The sequence below is a fragment of the Ranitomeya variabilis genome, chromosome 6 (assembly GCF_051348905.1).
Source record: "Ranitomeya variabilis isolate aRanVar5 chromosome 6, aRanVar5.hap1, whole genome shotgun sequence".
In the NCBI taxonomy this organism is placed as follows: domain Eukaryota; kingdom Metazoa; phylum Chordata; class Amphibia; order Anura; family Dendrobatidae; genus Ranitomeya; species Ranitomeya variabilis.
In genome coordinates, this window is record NC_135237.1 from 316,457,348 (window position 1) to 316,477,912 (window position 20,565).

General features: G+C 43.3%; 1 protein-coding gene across 2 annotated transcripts in view; it reads left to right on the plus strand.

The window, feature by feature from the left end:
* CDH20 (cadherin 20) overlaps positions 1 to 20,565 on the plus strand; it is an 818,630-nt gene that overhangs the window by 719,275 nt on the left and 78,790 nt on the right. For both annotated transcript variants that reach the window (XM_077269730.1, XM_077269731.1), the window contains one exon: positions 448 to 635. In XM_077269730.1, the coding sequence (XP_077125845.1) occupies positions 448 to 635 (188 nt within the window). The remainder of the gene's footprint in view (positions 1 to 447; positions 636 to 20,565) is intronic.

The window sequence follows — 20,565 nt, forward strand, 5'->3', positions numbered from 1 at the left end:
CTTCTTTCTTTCTTTCTTTTTTTCTTTCTTTCTTTTTCATCTTTTTCCTCTCTTCCACTGACTCTTTTTTTCCCTCTCTATTCTTTTTCCCTGCTCTCCCATTCTCTTTCTCTCTTCTTCTGCTGTCTTGTCATTCCCTACTCATTCATTTTCACTTCACTTTTACCTCTTACTCCTCTTTCCTAACTCTTGTTTCTCTCTCTGTTTCAATTGTAATGTTTCTTTTTACTATTTGTCCTTTTCACTCTTCTTCCATTCTCTCATCTATCTTCTTTTCTTTCGCTTCCAAATCTGATCATCTTTTTTGTGTCTTGAGTTCTTCCCCTCTCTTTCTCCCTCCTCATGTTTATTCTTTTTTTACTTCTCTTTTCGCTTTTTTTTATTCTCCCTTCTACCTTTCTCCATTCTCTTTCCTCTTCACTTATATTTGTCTCTTATCTCTCTCAGAACACTACCAAATGAATGTTTTAGAGTCATCTCCTGTGAACTCCACTGTTGGTAGAGTTCTGGCAATGGATTTAGATGAAGGAGTGAATGCAGAAATGAAATACACCATTATAGACGGAGATGGTCCTGATATGTTTGATGTTACAACTGACCCAACATACCAAGTTGGAGTTATCACAGTCAAAAAGGTAACTCTCACTTTCATAGAAACATGCAGAACTTTCATATGTAACCAGAAACAGTATGAATTATATGTTATTCAGTGTCAACCCTACCAACTATTGAGGATCTGTCCTTCAGGTAATGGATAATTAGAATATTTAGTCATGCAGCTCACCATCATGATATAAGCACGGACACATCCAGAACAGTCAGCAATTCATTTAATGATAATGATCCATCATTCAACCAACTTAAGAGGCATCTCATCATCAAGTACAAGTTTTTACTGACATTGTTATATTAATGAAACACTCCAGCAAATGTTACTATTATTAAAAAATAACGTAGATGATCTTGAGTATTTTTTCTTTTACCTGTTGTCTCTCATACATACACTGTGTGTAGAATTATTAGGCAAGTTGTATTTTAGAGGATTAGTTCTCAATCAACCCAAAAGACTCATAAATATCAAAGCTTTATATTTTTGGAAGTTGGAGTGTTTTTTTTTTTTAGATTTGGCTATCTTAGGGGGATATCTGTTTGTGCAGGTAACTATTACTAAAAACCAAATATATTCCCATCTCACTTGTTTATTTTCACCAGGTAAACCAATATCACTGCACAAAATTTAGAAATAAACATTTCTGACATGCAAAAACAAAACCCCCAAAAATTAGTGACCAATATAGCCACCTTTCTTTATGATGACACTCATCAGCCTTCCATCCATAGATTCTGTCAGTTGCTTGATCTGTTTACCACCAACATTGCATGCAGCAGCCACCACAGCCTCCCAGACACTGGTCCGAGAGGTGTACTGTTTTCCCTCCCTGTAGGTCTCACATTTTATGAGGGACCACAGGTTCTCTATGGGGTTCAGATCAGGTGAAAAAGGGGGCCATGTCATTATTTTTTCTTCTTTGAGACCTTTACTGGCCAGCCACGCTGTGGATTAGTTGGAGGCATGTGAGGGAGCATTGTCCTGCATGAAAATCATGTTTTTCTTGAACGATACCGACTTCTTCCTGTACCACTGCTTGAAGAAGTTGTCTTCCAGAAACTGGCAGTAGGTCTGGGAGTTGAGCTTCACTCCATCCTCAACCTGAAAAGGTCCAACAAGTTCATCTTTGATACCAGCCCATACCAGTACCCCCACCTCCACCTTGCTGGCGTCTGAGTAGGAGTGGAGCTCTCTGCCCTTTACTGATCCAGCCTCTGGCCCATCCATCTGGCCCATGAAGAGTCACTCTCATTTCATCAGTCCATAAAATCTTTGAAAAGTCAGTCTTAAGATATTTCTTGGCCCAGTCTTGACGTTTTATCTTATGTTTCTTTTTCAAAGGTGGTCGTTTTTCAGCCTTCCTTACCTTGGCCATGTCCCTGAGTATCGCGCACCTTGTGCTTTTTGTTACTCCAGTAACGTTGCAGCTCTGAAATATGGCAAAACTGGTGGCAAATGGCATCTTGGCAGCTTCACGCTTGATTTTCCTCAGTTCATGGGCAGTTATTTTGCGCCTTTTTTGCCCAACACGCTTCTTGCGACCCTGTTGGCTATTTGCCATGAAACGCTTGATTGTTTGGTGATCACGCTTCAAAAGTTTGGCAATTTCAAGACTGCTGCATCCCTCTGCAAGACATCTCACAATTTTGGACTTTTCAGAGCCCGTCAAATCTCTCTTCTGACCCATTTTGCCAAAGGAAAGGAAGTTGCCTAATAATTAAGAACACCTTGTATAGGGTTTTGATGTCATTAGACAACACCCCTCCTCATTACAGAGATGCACATCATCTGATTTACTTAATTGGTAGTTGGCTCTCAAGCCTCAACAGCTTGGAGTAGGACAACATGTATAAAAAGTATCATGTGATCAAAATACAGCTTGCATAATAATTCTGCACACAGTGTAGTTCCATGAAAATCCAGACACTTCCCATGCTTCTGACATTACAGTAGAGGCAGAGTCTCAAGGCTCCTCACTTGTTCAGCTGTGAACCTCATGTAAGGGCAGGAGCAGGGGACAAAATACCATTGGTGCAACCTGGACACAAGACGCCCACTTCCACTTCAAAGGCAGCAAGGAATTTCTGTCACAAACACATTATTGCATTGTAAAGGGTCAGTTTACTGTTTTTGCACAGGGGGCCCTCTTCTGTCTGCTCCTGAGCAGCAGTGATAGTTTGGTGACATAGAATCGCTGTCCATGCCCATTGTTTACATGGAAGAAGTTCTTGGGATTTATATAACATTGAAAAAAGTATATTTTACCGCTTTATAGTATTATTTGCTTTTCAATTGCTCCCTATTTAAAGATTTTTGCTGTCAGAGAATGAGAACATTCTTGTTTACATTCATGGGTAACAAATGAGTCCATATTTAAGCTAGGTTCACACTTTCATCAGAGCCTTGGTTAGAAGGCTACATCTCAAAATTCATCAGTTTTATCAGGGGAAAAAAAAGCTCAGTATTACTCCACTACTTTTTCCAGTAAGCCACCTGAACATCATCCAAATGGATCCAATTATAGCTTTTGTGATCCATCTGCTATATGAGTCCATCATAGAATACAGTAGTTTCTTGCAGGAGTTTTATTTCTTTGTTCGCAGCCACCATACCAAAAGCTTAAAGTTGTTGACTATAATAATATGCCCGTTATACACCTTGGTCACAATTTCTACAAAATTAATGTAAATGTTGAACTTTAAATTTGTGCATAGTATTTTTAAACACCAATGCCTTACCTGGAAAACTGAACTTGGAGTTATTTGTTAGTAATCCTCCAGAAGCATAAATCCAACCTTAGTTAGACACGGGCTTTTTGTAACCAAAAATATAGTGGAAACACTGGGTCTCTTTAAAGAGACCAGCTAAGTATGGGTTATAATCAATGCTCTATGGAAAAAGTATCAATATTAGCGCTCTCGCAGAAAAAAAATAAACTATCTTACAAGCATGGGCAGACATGGATAGTGAATTGTTCATGTGCAGAACTTTTCTTTGTACCCTACCGTCTTCCCCACCTCAGGCTTGTATACATACATATTTACATTCATATTCATGTTAAGCACAATATAATAAAATATGCTCAGCTAATACATCATACATTCAAATTTATATACATTACACACATGCACACAATCATATATGAAATATATACATACACATAACACATGCAAATACCCAGTGATATTTTTGGAAATATATACGTAGCTTGCCTTAGCTCCTGAAACCACCCTCAGTCTGTGCTCTTCCCCCACCCAGGGAAGAAGGGACTAGTAGTGTACCATAGTGCAACAACCAAACTAACAAGGTAACGCGAACAGAGGTAACAAAAAATACCAAACATACAAATACACTCACACATACACTACCGTTAAAAAGTTTAGGGTCACCCAGACAATTTTGTGTTTTCCATGAAAACTCATACTTTTATTAATCAAATGAGTTGCCAAATGAATTGAAAATCTAGTCCAGACATTGACAAGGATAGAAAAAAAGATTTTTATTTGAAATAATAATTTTCTTCTTCAAACTTTGCTTTCGTCTAAGAATGCTCCCTTTCCAGCAATCCCAGCATTGCAGACCTTTGGCATTCTAGCAGTTAATTTGCTGAGGTAATCTGGAGAAATTTCACCCCATGCTTCCAGAAGCCCCTCCCACAAGTTGGATTGACTTGGGCACTTTTTGCGTACCATTCGGTCAAGCTGCTCCCACAACAGCTCAATGGGGTTGAGATCTGGTGACTGCGCTGGCCACTCCATTACAGATATAATACCAGCTACATGCTTCTTCCCTAAATAGTTCTTGAATAATTGGGAGGTGTGCTTTGGGTCATTGTCCTGTTGTAGGATGAAATTGACTCCAATCAAGTGCTGTCCACAGGATTTGGCATGGCGTTGCAATATGGAGTGATAGCCTTCGTTATTCAATATCCCTTTTACCTTGTACAAATCTCAGGATTTGGATGTTTCGCCCCCGGGGACATTTTGCCCCCACACATTTCATCCCCAGCATTTGGGGACAAAATGTGCGGGGGCGAAATATACCCGGGAGCGAACTGCTGGGGGCAAACTGCTGGGGGCGAACTGCTGGGGGCGAAACATTCTATAACCACAAATCTCACACTTTACCAGCACCAAAGTAACCACAGACCATCACATTACGTCCACCATGCTTGACAGATGGCATCAGGCACTCTTCCAGTATCTTTTCAGTTCTGTGTCTCACAAATATCCTTCTGTGTGATCCAAACACCTCAAACTTGGATTCGTCTGTCCATAACACTTTTTTCCAATCTTCCTCTGTCCACTGTATGTGGTCTTTTGCCCATATTAATCTTTTTCTTTTATTAGCCAGTCTCAGATATGGCTTTTTCTTTGCCACTCTGCCCTGAAGGCCAGCATCCCGGAGTCTCCTCTTCACTGTAGACGTTGACACTGGCGTTTTGCATGTACTATTTAATGAAGCTGCCAGTTGAGGACCTGTGAGGCGTCGATTTCTCAAACTACAGACTTTAATGTACTTGTCTTGTTGCTCAGTTGTGCAGTGGGGCCTCCCACTTCTCTTTCTACTCTGGTTAGAGCCTGTTTATGCTCTCCTCTGAAGAGAGTAGTACACACCGTTGTAGGAAATCTTCAGCTTCTTGGCAATTTCTCACATGGAACAGCCTTCTTTTCTAAGAACAAGAATAGACTGTCGAGTTTCACATTAAATTTCTTTTGTTTTGGCCATTTTGAGAGTTTAATGGAACCAACAAATGTAATGCTCCAGATTCTCAACTAGCTCAATGGAAAGTCAGGTTTATACCTTCTCTAATCAGCCAAACTATTTTCAGCTGTGCTAATATATTTGCACAAAGGTTTTCAAGGGTATTCTAACCATCCATTAGCCTTCTTACACAGTTAGCAAACATAAAGTACCATAAGAACAATGGAGTGATGGTTGTTGAAATAGGCCTCTATACACCTATGAAGATATTGCATTACAAACCAGACGTTTGCAGCTAGAATAGTCATTTACCACATTAACAATGTATAGAGTGTATTTCTGAATCATTCAATGTTAGCTTCATTGAAAAAAACTGTGCTTTTCTTTAAAAAATAAGGACATTTCTAAGTGACCCTAAACTTTTGAAGTGTAGTTTATGACAAAGGAATGCACCGGGGAGTGGAGGATGGGGTTAAATCAAAGTAGGAGAAGAAAGGGAATTAACACACACTCAAAACCTAGCAACAGTTAAATCCACCAAACACCTTATCCAATAACAACCAGCGACATTCAGCCATGCAGCATAAACAATCTCTGACAATCAGTGCTAGCTAGGACACAGTTTATATAGGAGATGGGAGTGGCTAACAGTGCACAGCTGAGAGCTTTAACACTCCAGGAGCTCTCAACTGTGCAGATTAGCCCCTGCAAAAGAAATTTGCACTGTTTGATATGAAGGTGAATTGCTTTTAATCAGTGCAGGAGTAGGATAAATCAGACGCTTCGGTCGTCTGGCTCCTCTCTGTCATGGTAAACCCGTGACATCACAAGTACCCTCTGGGAGAGTTAGCTAACCTATAATTCCATCTGCAACCTTTGCAACATGATGAATGTAAAGTGAGAAATTAATCTGAATACATTCTCCGTGCTGGAGTTTTTCCTGTTAGACTCCATGCTTACCTGGTCTCCTTAAGGAGTTTCTTGATCATGTTGAAAGAATCAGAAATTGACATGTAGGGCAGCCATTTCTACTAGGTGATACCTGCAAGATATTTTCTTTTCTTCTGCAAGAGAACTAAACTATAAAAAAAAATGAAATAGCAATGTTTACATTGGACACTAGTTAAGCAGCAGTAATAGGCAGTGGTTAATGAGAAAATAACTACTGAGCCAAGATAAACATCTTTCACACTTCCACACTTGAATATTATCAGTAAGTTTATATAGTTAACACATAGCAGGTAAGCGAGTAAGGAGTTGGGGTTGCTCTGTCAAAGCAATTAAATTAAGGAATTATAATTGATCATAATAATTCATGGTTTGCCTAAGATTATCTAAAAATGGGCCTTTAAATGAATATATTAGAAAGTTTATTGACTAATCTTTGAGTCTTTTCCTAGCATTAGGTAGTATAATTGCTATAAAACCCATTATAGATTCAACATTCAATGTATTAGTTTGTGGGTCCCTAAATAATAAATGTCACTTTTGCTTATGTTGGTAGACCTACATATTCGGTAAGATTCTAATCGAAAGTGGCGTCTTTATACTTGTATTTTAGCACCTTTTTAATGATTGACAACATTCTCCATATGGTGAATATAAATTTAATAGAAATTGCACTAACATGCTAACTAGGACTCCAGAGGAAAGATACTTGTCACAATAGTTTATTTAAAGGTGAATTATTTAAATGTGCTAAATAAAACAAAAGTTAGTTTTTGAGCGGCAGCAAAAGTTTATTTAACAACCAAGTGGACTACTACAAATTATAAGCTATACTCTGCACACCAGACCCGAGTGCTAGTTTTGTATATTTATGCCAATTTATTTTTAGTATGCATAGAAGTAATTAGAAAATGTACATAAATATTGACGACCCCTAAATTTTCTCCAAAAAATAATTTGACTGAGTCGATACGAGTCACAAGACATAGGCACAGTCACAGAAGGACATACCCCCCAATTTTTAAGAACAGGGAAAGAGACATATATTACGGCATGTACACAGTAATGTAGTCCCTTAATATTCTCACTCACTACGATAGTGCTTTCACTGCCCTTATTAAGTATGATTTCTCAAAAAAAACCACACAGTATAATACAGTGAATTCACTCACAATATTTCCCTTGTTCACAGTATGATCACCCCAGAATGTCTCCAACACAGAGTGATGCTGCTACAGTGTCCCCAAAACAGTATTATGATGCCACAATGACCCCAAAACAGTATAATGCAACCACAGCCCTCTTTTCACAGTATTATGGCCCCACACAGATTTATGCCTCCCACATTCCCCACCGCAAAGTACGATGGCCCCAATACATTTTAATGTCCCTTTTTGTCCCCACCACACAATATGATGCCCACACAGCCACACACCCAATATGATTATAACACACAGTGTAAGGGCATCACATACAGTTGAAACCAGCTTACTACATACACTGTATAAAAAGACACACATGTATGTTTTTCTCAATATCTGACATGAAATCAGAATAAACCTTTCCTGCTTTAGGTCAATTAAGATTACCATAATTATTAATATTTGCCAAATGCCAGAATAATGAGAGAGAATGTTTTAAGACATTTTTATTACTTACTGCAAAGTCAAAAGTTTACATACATTTCATTAGTATTTGGTACCATTGCCCTTTGTTAGAATCTGTTTAGTTTGTTACTATCTCCATTTTCTTGTGGAGTTCTGGCTGGTGGTCTTTTTCCTCTGATGCTGGGTTTGTCTTGGGTCAGGTGTTTGTTTCACTCTTTATTAACTGGCACCTGCCTCCCAGTCCTTGCTGGACAACAGTGTTTATCTGCTTGAGCTCTAGCTTGGTGCTTTGCTTAGTGTTCTGTGCGTGTTATTTGTGCAGTACTGGTACCTCTGGTTCTTCTAGCCTTAGTTTCTGTTTTCTATTGGTTTCTGCAGCCTTCTCTGTTTTTTTCTACTAGGAGGTGACCCGTTTTTGTACCCAGTCCTTAGTTCTTTTAGGGTACTCCTTCCCCTTATCTATAGGTCTTCCTTGAGATTAACTTAGGATCGTCGGTGGGTCTATTCGCAATGAATGGGTCACCCACTCCGTCGTAGGGTTTCAGCTTAGTCATAGTGTAGGGTCAGTTTTCCCCCTTCTACCTTAGTCCTGTGTTGCAGATCCGTAACAGTTTGTCCAGCCAGAAAGAAGTATAAAAATAAAAAAAAACCCTCCCGGATTTCTGCAACATGAACAGCGTTCAAGATCTAGCTCAGCGTCTGCAAGGGTTAACGTTGAAAGTTTAGCTTCAGCTTACAGCAGCATATGAGTAATGGCCCTGGAATCCGCTCTGAAGAACCTAAGGTGGGTTTGTCTGAATGTCTTTCTGGTAAACGGCAGGAATTTTTTTCATTTAATAATGCATGTTTACTTTATTTTTGGCTTAGACCCAGGTCTTCAGGGGCTGAATTACAGCGTGTGGGGATTATTATGTTGTTATTGCGAGGTGAGCTGCAAGTTTGGGCATTTTTATTGCGTCTGGATGACCCTTGTTTGATGTCAGTAGAAGCGTTTTTTCTGCTATGGGGGTATTATGATCCTGATTGGGTCACTACAGCCGAGGCAGAACTCAGGCAGCTGAAACAGGGTTCTGGCGACGCTGAGAGATATTGTACCCAGATCAGACGATGGTCTGCAGAAGTTAGCTGGAATGATCCAGCACTCAAGAGTCAATTTTTAGCAGGTTTGAATGACAGGATTAAAGATTTGCTCATTGCATATCCTGCCCTGCTACGCTTGAGGCTGCTATGCAATTAGCTATCCGAGTGGATAGAAGATTAAAAAGTAGACAGAATGAGGAGAAGGTTTCAATTTTGCTGGAGAGCCCCGTTGACTGTGGGGAGCCGATGCAACTTGGGGCGATGTCCTCTCGTTCCCAGGAAAGGCAGAGAAGATTCTCAGAGGGGCTATGTCTTTATTGTGGTATGGCTGACCATTTTATTAAGCAATGTGAAGGACGCATAGACAAGGAAAAGAGAAAAAAAAGGTCAATCAGAACAACCCTCCCTTTCGCATTTCCTTTTTATGGTCGGCAGGAGTTTATTTTTCTGGTAGTTCTACCTGTCGTGACTCATGGTCATTCGATTGATTTTCAAGTGATGGTGGACTTTGGTTCTGCACTTAATTTGATTGATCAACAATTTCTAGACAAGTATAAGATTGAGTCTGTAACTTTATCATGCCCTTTTCCTGTAGTGGCGATTGATAACACTCCTCTAGAGCATGGGTGTGTTTCTCGAAAGGTCACTGGGTTTCCACTCACTGTGAATGTGGAACACCAGGAATCTTTAAATTTGTTTGTACTTGATAAATTGCATTTTCCAGTTGTCATGGGGTTACCATGGTTAAAAATGCACAATCCTGTACTGGTCTGGTCTTCAAGTATGATAAGATCCTGGGGTCAGGAGTGTTATGGGAAATGTTGTGATGTACACATTATGCTGTTGTGAAAAAAGAGCTACCTGAAGCTATTCAGGAATTCTGGATAGTCTTTTCAGAAGTGGAGTCACAAGCTCTCCCACCTCATAGAGATTACGATTGCGCTATTGAGTTTGTCCCAGGTGCTACTCTCCCTAAGAGTCATTTATTTAATCTGACGATTCCCGAGAGGGAGGCCTTAAAAGAATGCCTGCAGACTAGTCTTGCTGCAAATCCTATAAGACCCTCTAAGTTCCCTGTGGCAGTGGGGTTCTTTTTTGTCAAAGAAATAGATGGATGTCTTAGGCCATGTCTGGATTTCAGTGAGATTAATAAGATCACTGTGTGCAATCCTTACCCCTTGCCACTAATTCCGGAATTGTTTAACCAATTAGTTGGAGCCCAGTGGTTCTCTGAGATCGATCTCCATGGGGCATATAATTTGCTGCGGGTTAAAGAAGGCGATGAATGGAAGACAGCATTTAATACCCCAGAAGGTAATTTTGAGTGTCTAGTTATGCCTTTCGGCCTTACAAATGCTCCGGCGTTCTTTCAAAATTTCATTAACGACATCCTGTGGCCGTTGGTAAGTAGGAGTGTGATTGTTCATTTGGATGATATTTTGATCTATTCGCCCGATCTGGAGTCGCATTGGCAGATAGTCCATGAGGTTCTGCAGATTCTGAGAGAAAACATACTCTTTTCTAAACTGGAGAAATGCGAGTTTGCAGTACAGAAAACTAGTTTTTTGGGGTACTTTGTTTCCAGTGATGGTTTTGAGATGGACCCGGCGAAGGTTCAGGCGGTATTGGAGTGGCCTAGACCTGAATGCTTGAAGTCGATTCAGAGATTTTTGGGGTTTGCTAATTATTATAGAAAATTTATAAAGGATTTTTCTGTTATCGCAAAACCCCTTACTGATCTTACTAAGAAGGATTCCAATACTGTCCAATGGTCCCCTGAGGCTGTTAAGGCTTTTGAGCATCTCAAGGAGAGGTTTAGCTCTGCTCCTGTTTTGATCCAGACAGATGAGACTAAGCCCTTTCTGGTAGAGGTGGACGCCTCATCAGTAGGAGTGGGGGCTGTTCTGTCCCAGGAGGGGGAGGATGGGGTGCATCCCTGTGCTTTCTTTTCTAAAAAAATTTCTGAGGCGGAACTCAACTACGATGTTGGGAACCGAGAATTGCTGGCTATTAAGCTTGCATTTGAGCTTTGGCGACATTTTTTGGAGGGCGCCAGACATCCTATACAAGTCTTTACTGATTATAAGAACCTGATCTACCTGGATGCTGCTAAACATTTGAATGCCCGTCAAGCTAAGTGGGCATTGTTTTTTGCCCAGTTCCATTTCTCTGTGATATACTGCATATCCCTGGGACAAAAATTTTTAAAGCTGATGCTTTATCTCGAAGTTTCTCCCCAGCGGTTAATACTGAAAAGGAAGAATCTATTCTGCAAAGAGGGGTGGTCATGGGAGCATTAGGTTCTGAGTTGGATAATGGCATTCTTAAAGACCAGGATGTGGCACCAACTAACAGTCCATATGGGAAATTATTTGTGCCTAAAGCCCTGAGGAGATCTTTGTTTACGGAATGTCATGAGTCTTGTATGGTGGGTCATCCAGGGATTGCCGAAACAAGAAAGTTGATCAGTCGGAGTTTCTGGTGGCCGGGGTGGCTAAGAGAAATTGTCAAGTGGGTGTGTAAGTGTACCGTGTGCACTAGGTCTAAGGCTTCTCATTCTCCGGCGGCAGGGTTGCATTGCCCGTTAGAGGTTCCTAGTTCTCCATGGATGCATCTTGCAATGGATTTTATCACTGACCTGCCGGTCTCTGAGGGTTTTTCTGTTATCTGGGTCGTTGTGGACCGGTTTAGTAAGATGTGTCATCTGGTCTCGATCAATAAATTACCCTGCGCTAAGACACTTGCCAGGGCATTTGTGAAAGAGATTGTCAGACTCCATGGTGTTCCAACGGACATTGTCTGCAATAGGGGACTACAGTTTGTGGCTCGCTTTTGGCATGCCTTTTGTGACAGACTTAAGGTTCATTTGTCTTTTTTGTCTGGCTATCATCCGCAGTCCAATGGACAGACCGAGAGGAAGAACCAGGACATTGAGCAGTTTTTGAGATGTTTTGTAGCGGACAATCAGGAGATGTGGTCGGAATATCTACCATTAGCTGAGTTTGCTCTCAATAATCATATATCTTCTTTGGATGGGTGTTCTCCTTTCTTTTGTTGTACTGGGAAGAATCCATCTTTTGGTCCTTTTTCTAGGATTGGGGCAGCGGTGCCTGAGGGGGAGAGTTTTTCTGGAAATTTGGAAAAGGTTTGGACCAGTGTGCGCCATAATTTTAAACAGGCTACTAGGAGGTCTAAGAAATTTTTTGACAAGAGCAGAAGGGAGGCGAGGTTTGTTGTTGGGGACATGGTTTGGTTGTCCTCTAGGAATCTGCATTTGAAGATCCCTTCTAAAAAGTTGGGGCCAAAGTTTGTAGGACCTTTCAAAGTGGTTCACATTGTCAATTCAGCAGCGGTGAGATTAGACATTCCTTCGTCCTGGAAAATTAATTCAGTTTTTCATGTATCTTTGCTGAAGAAGGTTGACATGCCAGATAAGGTGGCTATGCCGTCTGCTCCTCCAACTGATGAGAACTGCGAGTTTGAGATTTCACGCATTCCTGATTCCAGGTGGCATAGAGGAGGGTTACAGTATATTGTGTCCTGGAAGGGTTTTGGTCCCAAGGACAATTCCTGGGTGAAAGCTGTGGACGTCTCAGCCTCAAGGTTAATTAAGGCTTTTCACAGGAGATTTCCGAATAAGACCTGGCCTAGAGGATCCGGGGGATCCTCGATAAAAAGGAGGTACTGTTAAAATCTGTTTAGTTTGTTACTATCTGCCATTTTCTTGTGGAGTTCTGGCTGCTGGTCTTTTTCCTCTGGTGCTGGGGTTGTCTTGGGTCAGGTGTTTGTTTCACTCTTTATTAGTGTTGAGCATTCCGATACCGCAAGTATCGGGTATCGGCCGATATTTGCTGTATCGGAATTCCGATACCGAGATCCGATACTTTTGTGGTATCGGGAATCGGAATCGGAAGTTCCCAGTGTATGGTTCCCAGGGTCTGAAGGAGAGGAAACTCTCCTTCAGGCCCTGGAATCCATATCCATGTAAAAAATAAAGAATTAAAATAAAAAATAGGGATATACTCACCCTCTGACGCGCCCTGGTAGTAACCGGCAGCCTTCTTTGCTTAAAATGCGCGCGTTTACTGCCTTCCATGATGTCACGGCTTCTGATTGGTCGCGTGCCGCCCATATGACCGCGACGCGACCAATCACAACAAGCCGTGACGTAATTTTCAGGTCCTGAATGCTGAATTCTAGGCATTCAGGACCTGAAAATTACGTCACGGCTTGTTGTGATTGGTCGCGTCGCGGTCACATGGGCGGCACGCGACCAATCAGAAGCCGTGACATCACAGAAGGCAGTAAACGCGCGCATTTTAAGCAAAGAAGGCTGCCGGTTCCCTCGATAAGGTGCAGGCTGCGTCGGAGAGGTGAGTATATCAATATTTTTTATTTTAATTCTTTATTTTACACATTAATATGGATCCCAGGGCCTGAAGGAGAGTTTCCTCTCCTTCAGACCCTGGGAACCATCAAGGATACCGTCCGATACTTGAGTCCCATTGACTTGTATTGGTATCGGGTATCGGTATCGGATTAGATCCGATACTTTGCCGGTATCGGCCGATACTTTCCGATACCGATACTTTCAAGTATCGGACGGTATCGCTCAACACTACTCTTTATTAATCAGCACCTGCCTCCCAGTCCTTGCTGGACAACAGTGTTAATCTGCTTGAGCTCTAGCTTGGTGCTATGCTTAGTGTTTTTTGTGTGTTATTTATGCAGTGCTGGTACCTCTGGTTCTGCTAGCCTTAGTTTCTGTTTTCTATTGGTCTCTGCAGCCTTCTCTGTTTTTTCTACTAGGAGGTGACCCGTTTTTGTACCCAGTCCTTAGTTCTTTTAGGGTACCCCTTCCCCTTATCTATAGGTCTTTGATTGAGATTAACCTAGGATCGTCAGTGGGTCTATTCGCAAGGAATGAGTCGCCCACTCCATCGTAGGGTTTCAGCCTAGTCATAGTGCAGGGTCAGTTTTCCCCCTTCTACTTTAGTCCTGTGTTGCAGATCCACAACACCCTTAAACTGAATGACTTGGGTCAAACGTTTGTGTTATCCTCCCACAATTTTCTCACAATAGTTGGTCAGACATTTGGGCCCATTCCTCCTGACAAAACTGGTGTTACTGATCCAGGTTTGTAGGTCGACTTGCTCACACCTGCTGTGATGCAGTAACCCATGTTACAGCCAGGGGGTGCTGTGTGTGTACTCTTTAGGATGCGCTTGGAGGCATAATTATAGTGATGAGACAAAGTCTGGCAGGATTTTAAATAGCCGGCATGTGTCACAGAGGTGCTCTGCGCTGTAAGCTCAAAATGATATGGTTATGCTGGGACTTATAGTTCCACAATAGTTTGTTGTGTTTACTTATAAGGGCGGGCTTATAGGGTTAGCTGGTGAGCTGGGCAGGACTGGCTAACCACACACACTCCCATCTAGGGGAGTGGTCACAACCATATAATGTGACTCAGGTCTGGTCACATGGTCAGAGTGTATGGATCTGTTTGGTCCATGTGCAAGGTCCTGGTGTTTGAAGCTCCTGTGAGTGGAGTCTTCCTGGAAACACCTGAGAGACCGTTGACCTGGTGGTCGGTGTTGGAAGCTCCTGTGAGTGGAGGCTTCCTGGAAGCACCTAGAGAGACTGTGGACCTGAATGCTCAGGGTGTTGGATTGTCCTGGCATGGACTGGAGTCCTGCAAGCACCTGGTGGGAGTATGAGTCCTGAACGCTCAGGGTGTTGGATTGTCCTGAGATGGACTGGAGTCCTGCAAGCACCTAGTGAGAGTGTGAGTCCTGGAATGGTCAGGGTGTTGGATTGACCTGGGATGGACTGGAGTCCTGTAAGCACCTGGTGAGACCATGGACTGATGGCCTGTGTGTTGGAAGTGCCTGTGACTGGACTTCTTGGAAGCACATGGAGAGGCTGCATCTACAGAGCCTGTGACGGCTTCTGTGTTGGGGAAGCTACAGTTCCTACTGTGGGTCTGGACTATCTGAGGTGCCCTGGTCACAAGGACGGTGATCCCAGTGAGGCAGCTTTCCCCTGTGAACCAGCACTGGCAGGAGTCAGTGTGTGGAGCCGGAGCTCCTGAAAGGTAACCCCGGACAAGGGGATTGTAATATATGGCAGAGAAGTTTATCTGCTGCATGAACAGACTGGTGGTTCATGGATGTAATGAAATAGACTGTGTGTCATGTGGATTATGATGTTTAATAAACTGGATTAGACTGTTTAAGTGGAGAAATAGTGCCTGAATGCTTAAATACCGTGCCAAGCGAGTGTCCCCAACCAACTCAGGTAGCGTTTCACCACATTTGGTGGAGGATGCGGGCAACGGTCCAGAAAGCACGTGTGGATGAAATTGCTGTGGCTCGCCTGGACCACGAAGATTGCAAGCATCTGGCTGTAACTCGGCGGGGTTATGAAGTTGACAAGCGTCTTGCGGTGGATCAGTGGGTCCACGAAGCTGACAAGCATCTTGCTGTGGATTGGGGGGTCCACGAAGTCTGCGGTGCCGAGAGCCTTGTGGAGAGTAGTTGCAGTTGCAGCAAGAGGTTCCACAGGAGCTTGTGATCAGCACACGGAGGTGCTGGTGGTGTGTGACTGCAGCAGGAGCTGTGATAGCACCAGCAGGTGCTGGTGAAGTGTTGTGAGAGGACATTGGTCCAGAACGTGCAAATTCTTAAAGGGCCAGTGCCGACCTGGAAAAAAAAGAGACTTTTTTAATGTGTCAACTGGTGCCTGAAAGTACTGTGACGAGTCCACGGGGGGTATCCCAGGGAAGGGGTGGTGTCCCTAATAGGGTGGTGTCCCAAAAAAAGGGGCAGTAACCCAAAAATGGATGGTTGCTAAAAAGGGGCGGCGTCCAAAAAGGGGGCGGTATCCCAAAAGAGCATAGTTGCCCAAAAGGGGGTGGAGTTCCAAAAGGGGGTAGTGACCCTAAAGGGGGTGAATTCCCAAAAGGGGCGGTAGCCCAAATAGGGGTGGTGGCAAAAAAGATGGCGGCGAATGCACCATTGGACTGTAGCTGGGAACAACGTAGTTCATGCTATACAGGTCCATGCTATACTGTGAATCGCTCAGCCAATGTTTTATCACCACAGTGCTCCTTTTTCGTTGGATGGAGAATGTGTGATGGGGCTGATAGACCCAGGGAGTGGAGTGTCTTGGACGAGGACCCCTCCTGAATGCACTGTGTCGCCTGGGATAGGGACAAGAGTAAATGACACAGGTGGGGACATTAAAGGACGTTTGACAGCCTGCCTCTACATTGACTGTGACGTGTCATTGCCAGTAGCAACCGCTATGGCTGAGTATAGTGGTGTGCTGACCGAAGCACTGACGCAGTGGAACGATAGTGCTCCACAAGGTGAAGTCAGGATGACGATGGTAGCCATGCTAGAACGTATGACCAGACATAAGTGTGGGTCTGACCAACTCTCGGACTTGGCAGAGGTGAGCAAAGGTGTGACTGTTGAAGATGGGTCAGACTCGGACCAGACAGTCGGCTCAACTGTAAGTAGGACTTGTGACCGTACCAATCGGGGAATCCGGCCAGACTTGGAAAGTGGGTTGACTAAAAAGGGTCTGGTGACACAGAGGGATAGTGACTCGGGTGCTGAAGTCGCAGGGCCGACATACTGACCGCTGGGGGTGGGAAAGGCCTAACAAAGGTGTAATGCTGAATGATGCCCAAAACTGACTGAGACGTTCCTCTCGACTTGCAGGGCAAGGTGACATAGGTACCCAGTATCGGGACCCATGGTTTATGTCATGTGTTCAACCCCGTAAGTTTGAACAGAGGGAGAGGGTATGTGGTGCGGTAACCCATGTTACAGCCAGGGGGCCCTGTGTGTGTGCTTCATGGTTCGCTTAGAGGCATAATTATGATGATGAGACAAAGCCTGGAAGGACTGTAAAAGGTCAGTATATGTCGCAGAGGTGCTCTGCGCTGTAAGCCCAAAATTACATGGTTATGCTAGGACTTATAGTTCCACAAGAGTTTGTTGTGTTTACTTATAAGGGCGGGGTTGTAGGGTTAGCTGGTGAGATGGGTGGGACTGGCTAACCACACACACTTCCATCTAGGGGAGTGGTTACAACCATATAATGTGACTGAGGTCTGGTCACATGGTCAGAGTGTATAAATATGTTTGGTCCATATGCAAGGTCCTGGACGGTCGGTGTTGGAAGCTCCTGTGAGTGGAGTCTTCCTGGAAGCACCTAAGAGACCGTGGAACTGGTGGTCGGTGTTGGAAGCTCCTGGGAGTGGAGGCTTCCTGGAAGCACCTACAGAGACTTTGGACCCGAATGCTCAGGGTGTTGCATTGTCCTGGGATGGACTTGAGTCCTGCAAGCACCTGGTGGGAGTGTGAGTCCTGAACGCTCAGGGTGTTGGACTGTCCTGGGATGGATATATAATAGCGGGTTCTTGGGTAATCCATATATATAAAACGTAACTTTTACTATAATCACTTAAAAAGTGCAAGCATATAGTGCAAACAAAGTGCTGGTGCAGACAGTAACAAAACACAAAAACAAATAGCCAATAAAATATCTCACTGCCCTAATTTTTTAAAACAGAGCCAATTCTGGTCTCTATTTAGTTAGATCAAAACAAGGAAATGTTGCTCTTGACAGGTCTACCATACCCAAGAAGACAAGGGGGTTCCCCCCAAGTAACTGATTAAACAGTTTGACTCTGTACACTCTCAAGCAGCGATGGGGCTTTACCTCAGACAAGAGGAAACCACACACCATTCAAACAATACACAAGGGTTGGGGGGTGTCCTTTACAAAACCTCCCTGTTTGGGGTGTAGTTTAAACCTATTATAGATCTTAGTAATGGTGGCAGTATGTTTAAGCGATATGCTTTATAAAGAAATGCAGGATCTTAAATAAATATGTCCTGAAATAACAGAAATTCCCATTAACACAGCTAGAATACACCTATACCGTTTCCAACACAGAAAACACCTTATGGTATACATTCACAGCGGCTGTTGTATAGGGTTTATAATAAGTTAGATCATTTTATACTTATCTGCTCTTTCTGGTTACTTTCCCAGTCTTAATGCAGGTTGAGTTCACCCGGACCATCTTACGGCTTTCATAAAGTTCCGCATACTTTCACTCAGGTCCTATCTTATCAAAGAATGCCTCCCAATGTGTTTCATCCTGTATAGATTCATCAGGGGATTATGGCAAAGGCTCTGTACAAATGAGCAATCGCTGGCATACCTTCATCTCATCAGCCTTATATCTGGTATCAACCGGCTTACAGGGCCACATGCTTCCGGACGCCGCATATCGGACTTCCGGTCTGCCGGAGCGCGTTCACCTTGTGGTGACGCGCAAGCATGTGACCAGCTGCGTGTTACCCGAAATCCCACACTGGGATTCCGGTTTGTTAGGGCGCGTGCACCATGGGATGATGCGCACATCACCCTCGGCAACCGAGATACTCATCCACTATGGCGTAATGTCAGATCCGGTTTGCGGACACTCTACTAGTATTGCCGCTTCTTACATGATCGTGCGCACCATGTCCATCACAGATGAGGCGCAGATTCTAATAAACCAATCAGGAATAACATTTCATCCTGCTTCCTCATCTTACAATCTAGACGGGTAAAAACCTTTACCCTAAGCCACCAAATGGTATGTGCAGGCAAATCTAAACATATTTACATTGAATCTCTATTGGTTCCTCTGTCCATGGGGGTATAACAAACAGACAGAGCCAAAACTCAAAAAAAAGCAAAAATCAACGAAAAATCACTATACTGGGCAACACAGCAGACCTTCCGCAGAGGAAATGATAGACAAAGGGTGCCACTATAATATCCCCTGATGTGCCCTCCCTATCTTATTTCCTACCTGACGCAGAGGTTGGCACCCTAGTCCTGCGCAGTGGCGCCCCCACTCGGCGATGGCTGTCCCTATTGTATATGTACCCTATTACACCCTACCTCTATAAGAAAGAAGAAAAGCTCAACTGATCGTTAAGACTCTGTGGTGCCGTAGTTTGTAGATGAAATATCCACTTGCTTTTTGCAAGATATTCCTGTCCCAATCTCCACCACTTTGGGGCTGGTACACTATCAATCCCCATGTAACTCACAACCTTGAGGTTGCCTTGATGTACCCTATTGATGTGATTTGCCACCGTGGTGTCTCTCCTATTGACCGTATCTCTGTGGTGCTCTCCCACCCTCCTTCTCAATTCTCTACTGGTTTTTCTGATGTACTCCACACCACATTCACATGTCATTTTGTAGATAACGCCTTTTGCTTTGCAATTTATAAAATGATTAATGTGGAAAGTTCTACCCGTCACGTTACTCATAAATTCTTTCCCTTGGCATAATGCTCCACAATATTTGCAGCTGCCACATTTATAACATCCTTTCACTCTACCACCCAACCATGTGGGGTTCCCTTGAGGGAGGGGGGAGGTAAAATGCCTGTGGACTACTCAATCTTTAATGGAACAACCATTTCTGAATGTGATTTGTGGGGCCCGGGTGAGAATTTCTTTCCGATCACCGTCCATCTGTAGGATGGGCCAATGTTTTTTCAGGATCTCCCTTAGATCCATTGCTCGATTTGAATATCTGGTAACCAATCTGATGCTGTTACCACCTTCCTTTTTTGGGGTTGGTGTTAATAGGTCTTTCCTCTGTTTCGTTAAAGATGATCTAAATGCTTCCCTTAAAATCTTATCAGGTTCTCGGAAGCGCACCCTAAGATCATCCGCCTGTTTTTGGTATGCAGAGTACTCTCAGAGCAATTTCTTCGTACACGGAGATACTGCCCTTTCGGGATGCCTCTCCTTAGTGGAGCAGGATGGTTTGATTCCCATCGCAGGAGGGAATTAGACGCTGTTGGTTTCCTGTAAGTACTAGTGGCTAATTGACCATCCCTTCCCCTCTCAATCAGGACATCCAGGAATGGTAATTTCGCCTAATCCATCTCATAGGTGAAGTGTAGACCTAATTCATTATGGTAAAGACCAGAGACGAAGAAGATAAAACTGGCCTCACTCCCTCTCCAAATGACAAAAACGTCATCTATATAGCGTAGCCACATAATGATGTTCTTATCGGCCGGTGAAGTTTCGCTAAAGATGACGTTTTCCTCCCACCAGCCCAGGAGCAAGTTGGCATACGAAGGGGCACAGGGGCTCCCCATCGCAGTGCCCCTGAGCTGGTGGAAGTACACATTATCGAAAAGGAAGTAGTTTTTCGTAAGACAAAATTCAGGGGCCTGTAAAACAAATTTGTTATGTTGACCATACTGCCGCCCTCTCATACTGAGAAAGTGGTCCACAGCCATGATGCCCTTATTGTGCAGGATTGAGAAATATAACGCCTCCACATCTATAGAGCATAACAACATATCTGCATCACGTTTTCAAGTTTCAAAGGAAGGTCTGCTGTGTCACGTGTATAGGAGCTCAGTGAGACCACAAAAGGTCTCAAAATATGGTCCACATATAGTCCCAAATTTTGTGTCAGGCTACCAATCCCGAGACTATGGGTCTTCCCTTGAGTGGATTGGTACCTTTGTGTATGTTTGGTAGGCAGTAAAATGTTGCGACAACCGGGTGC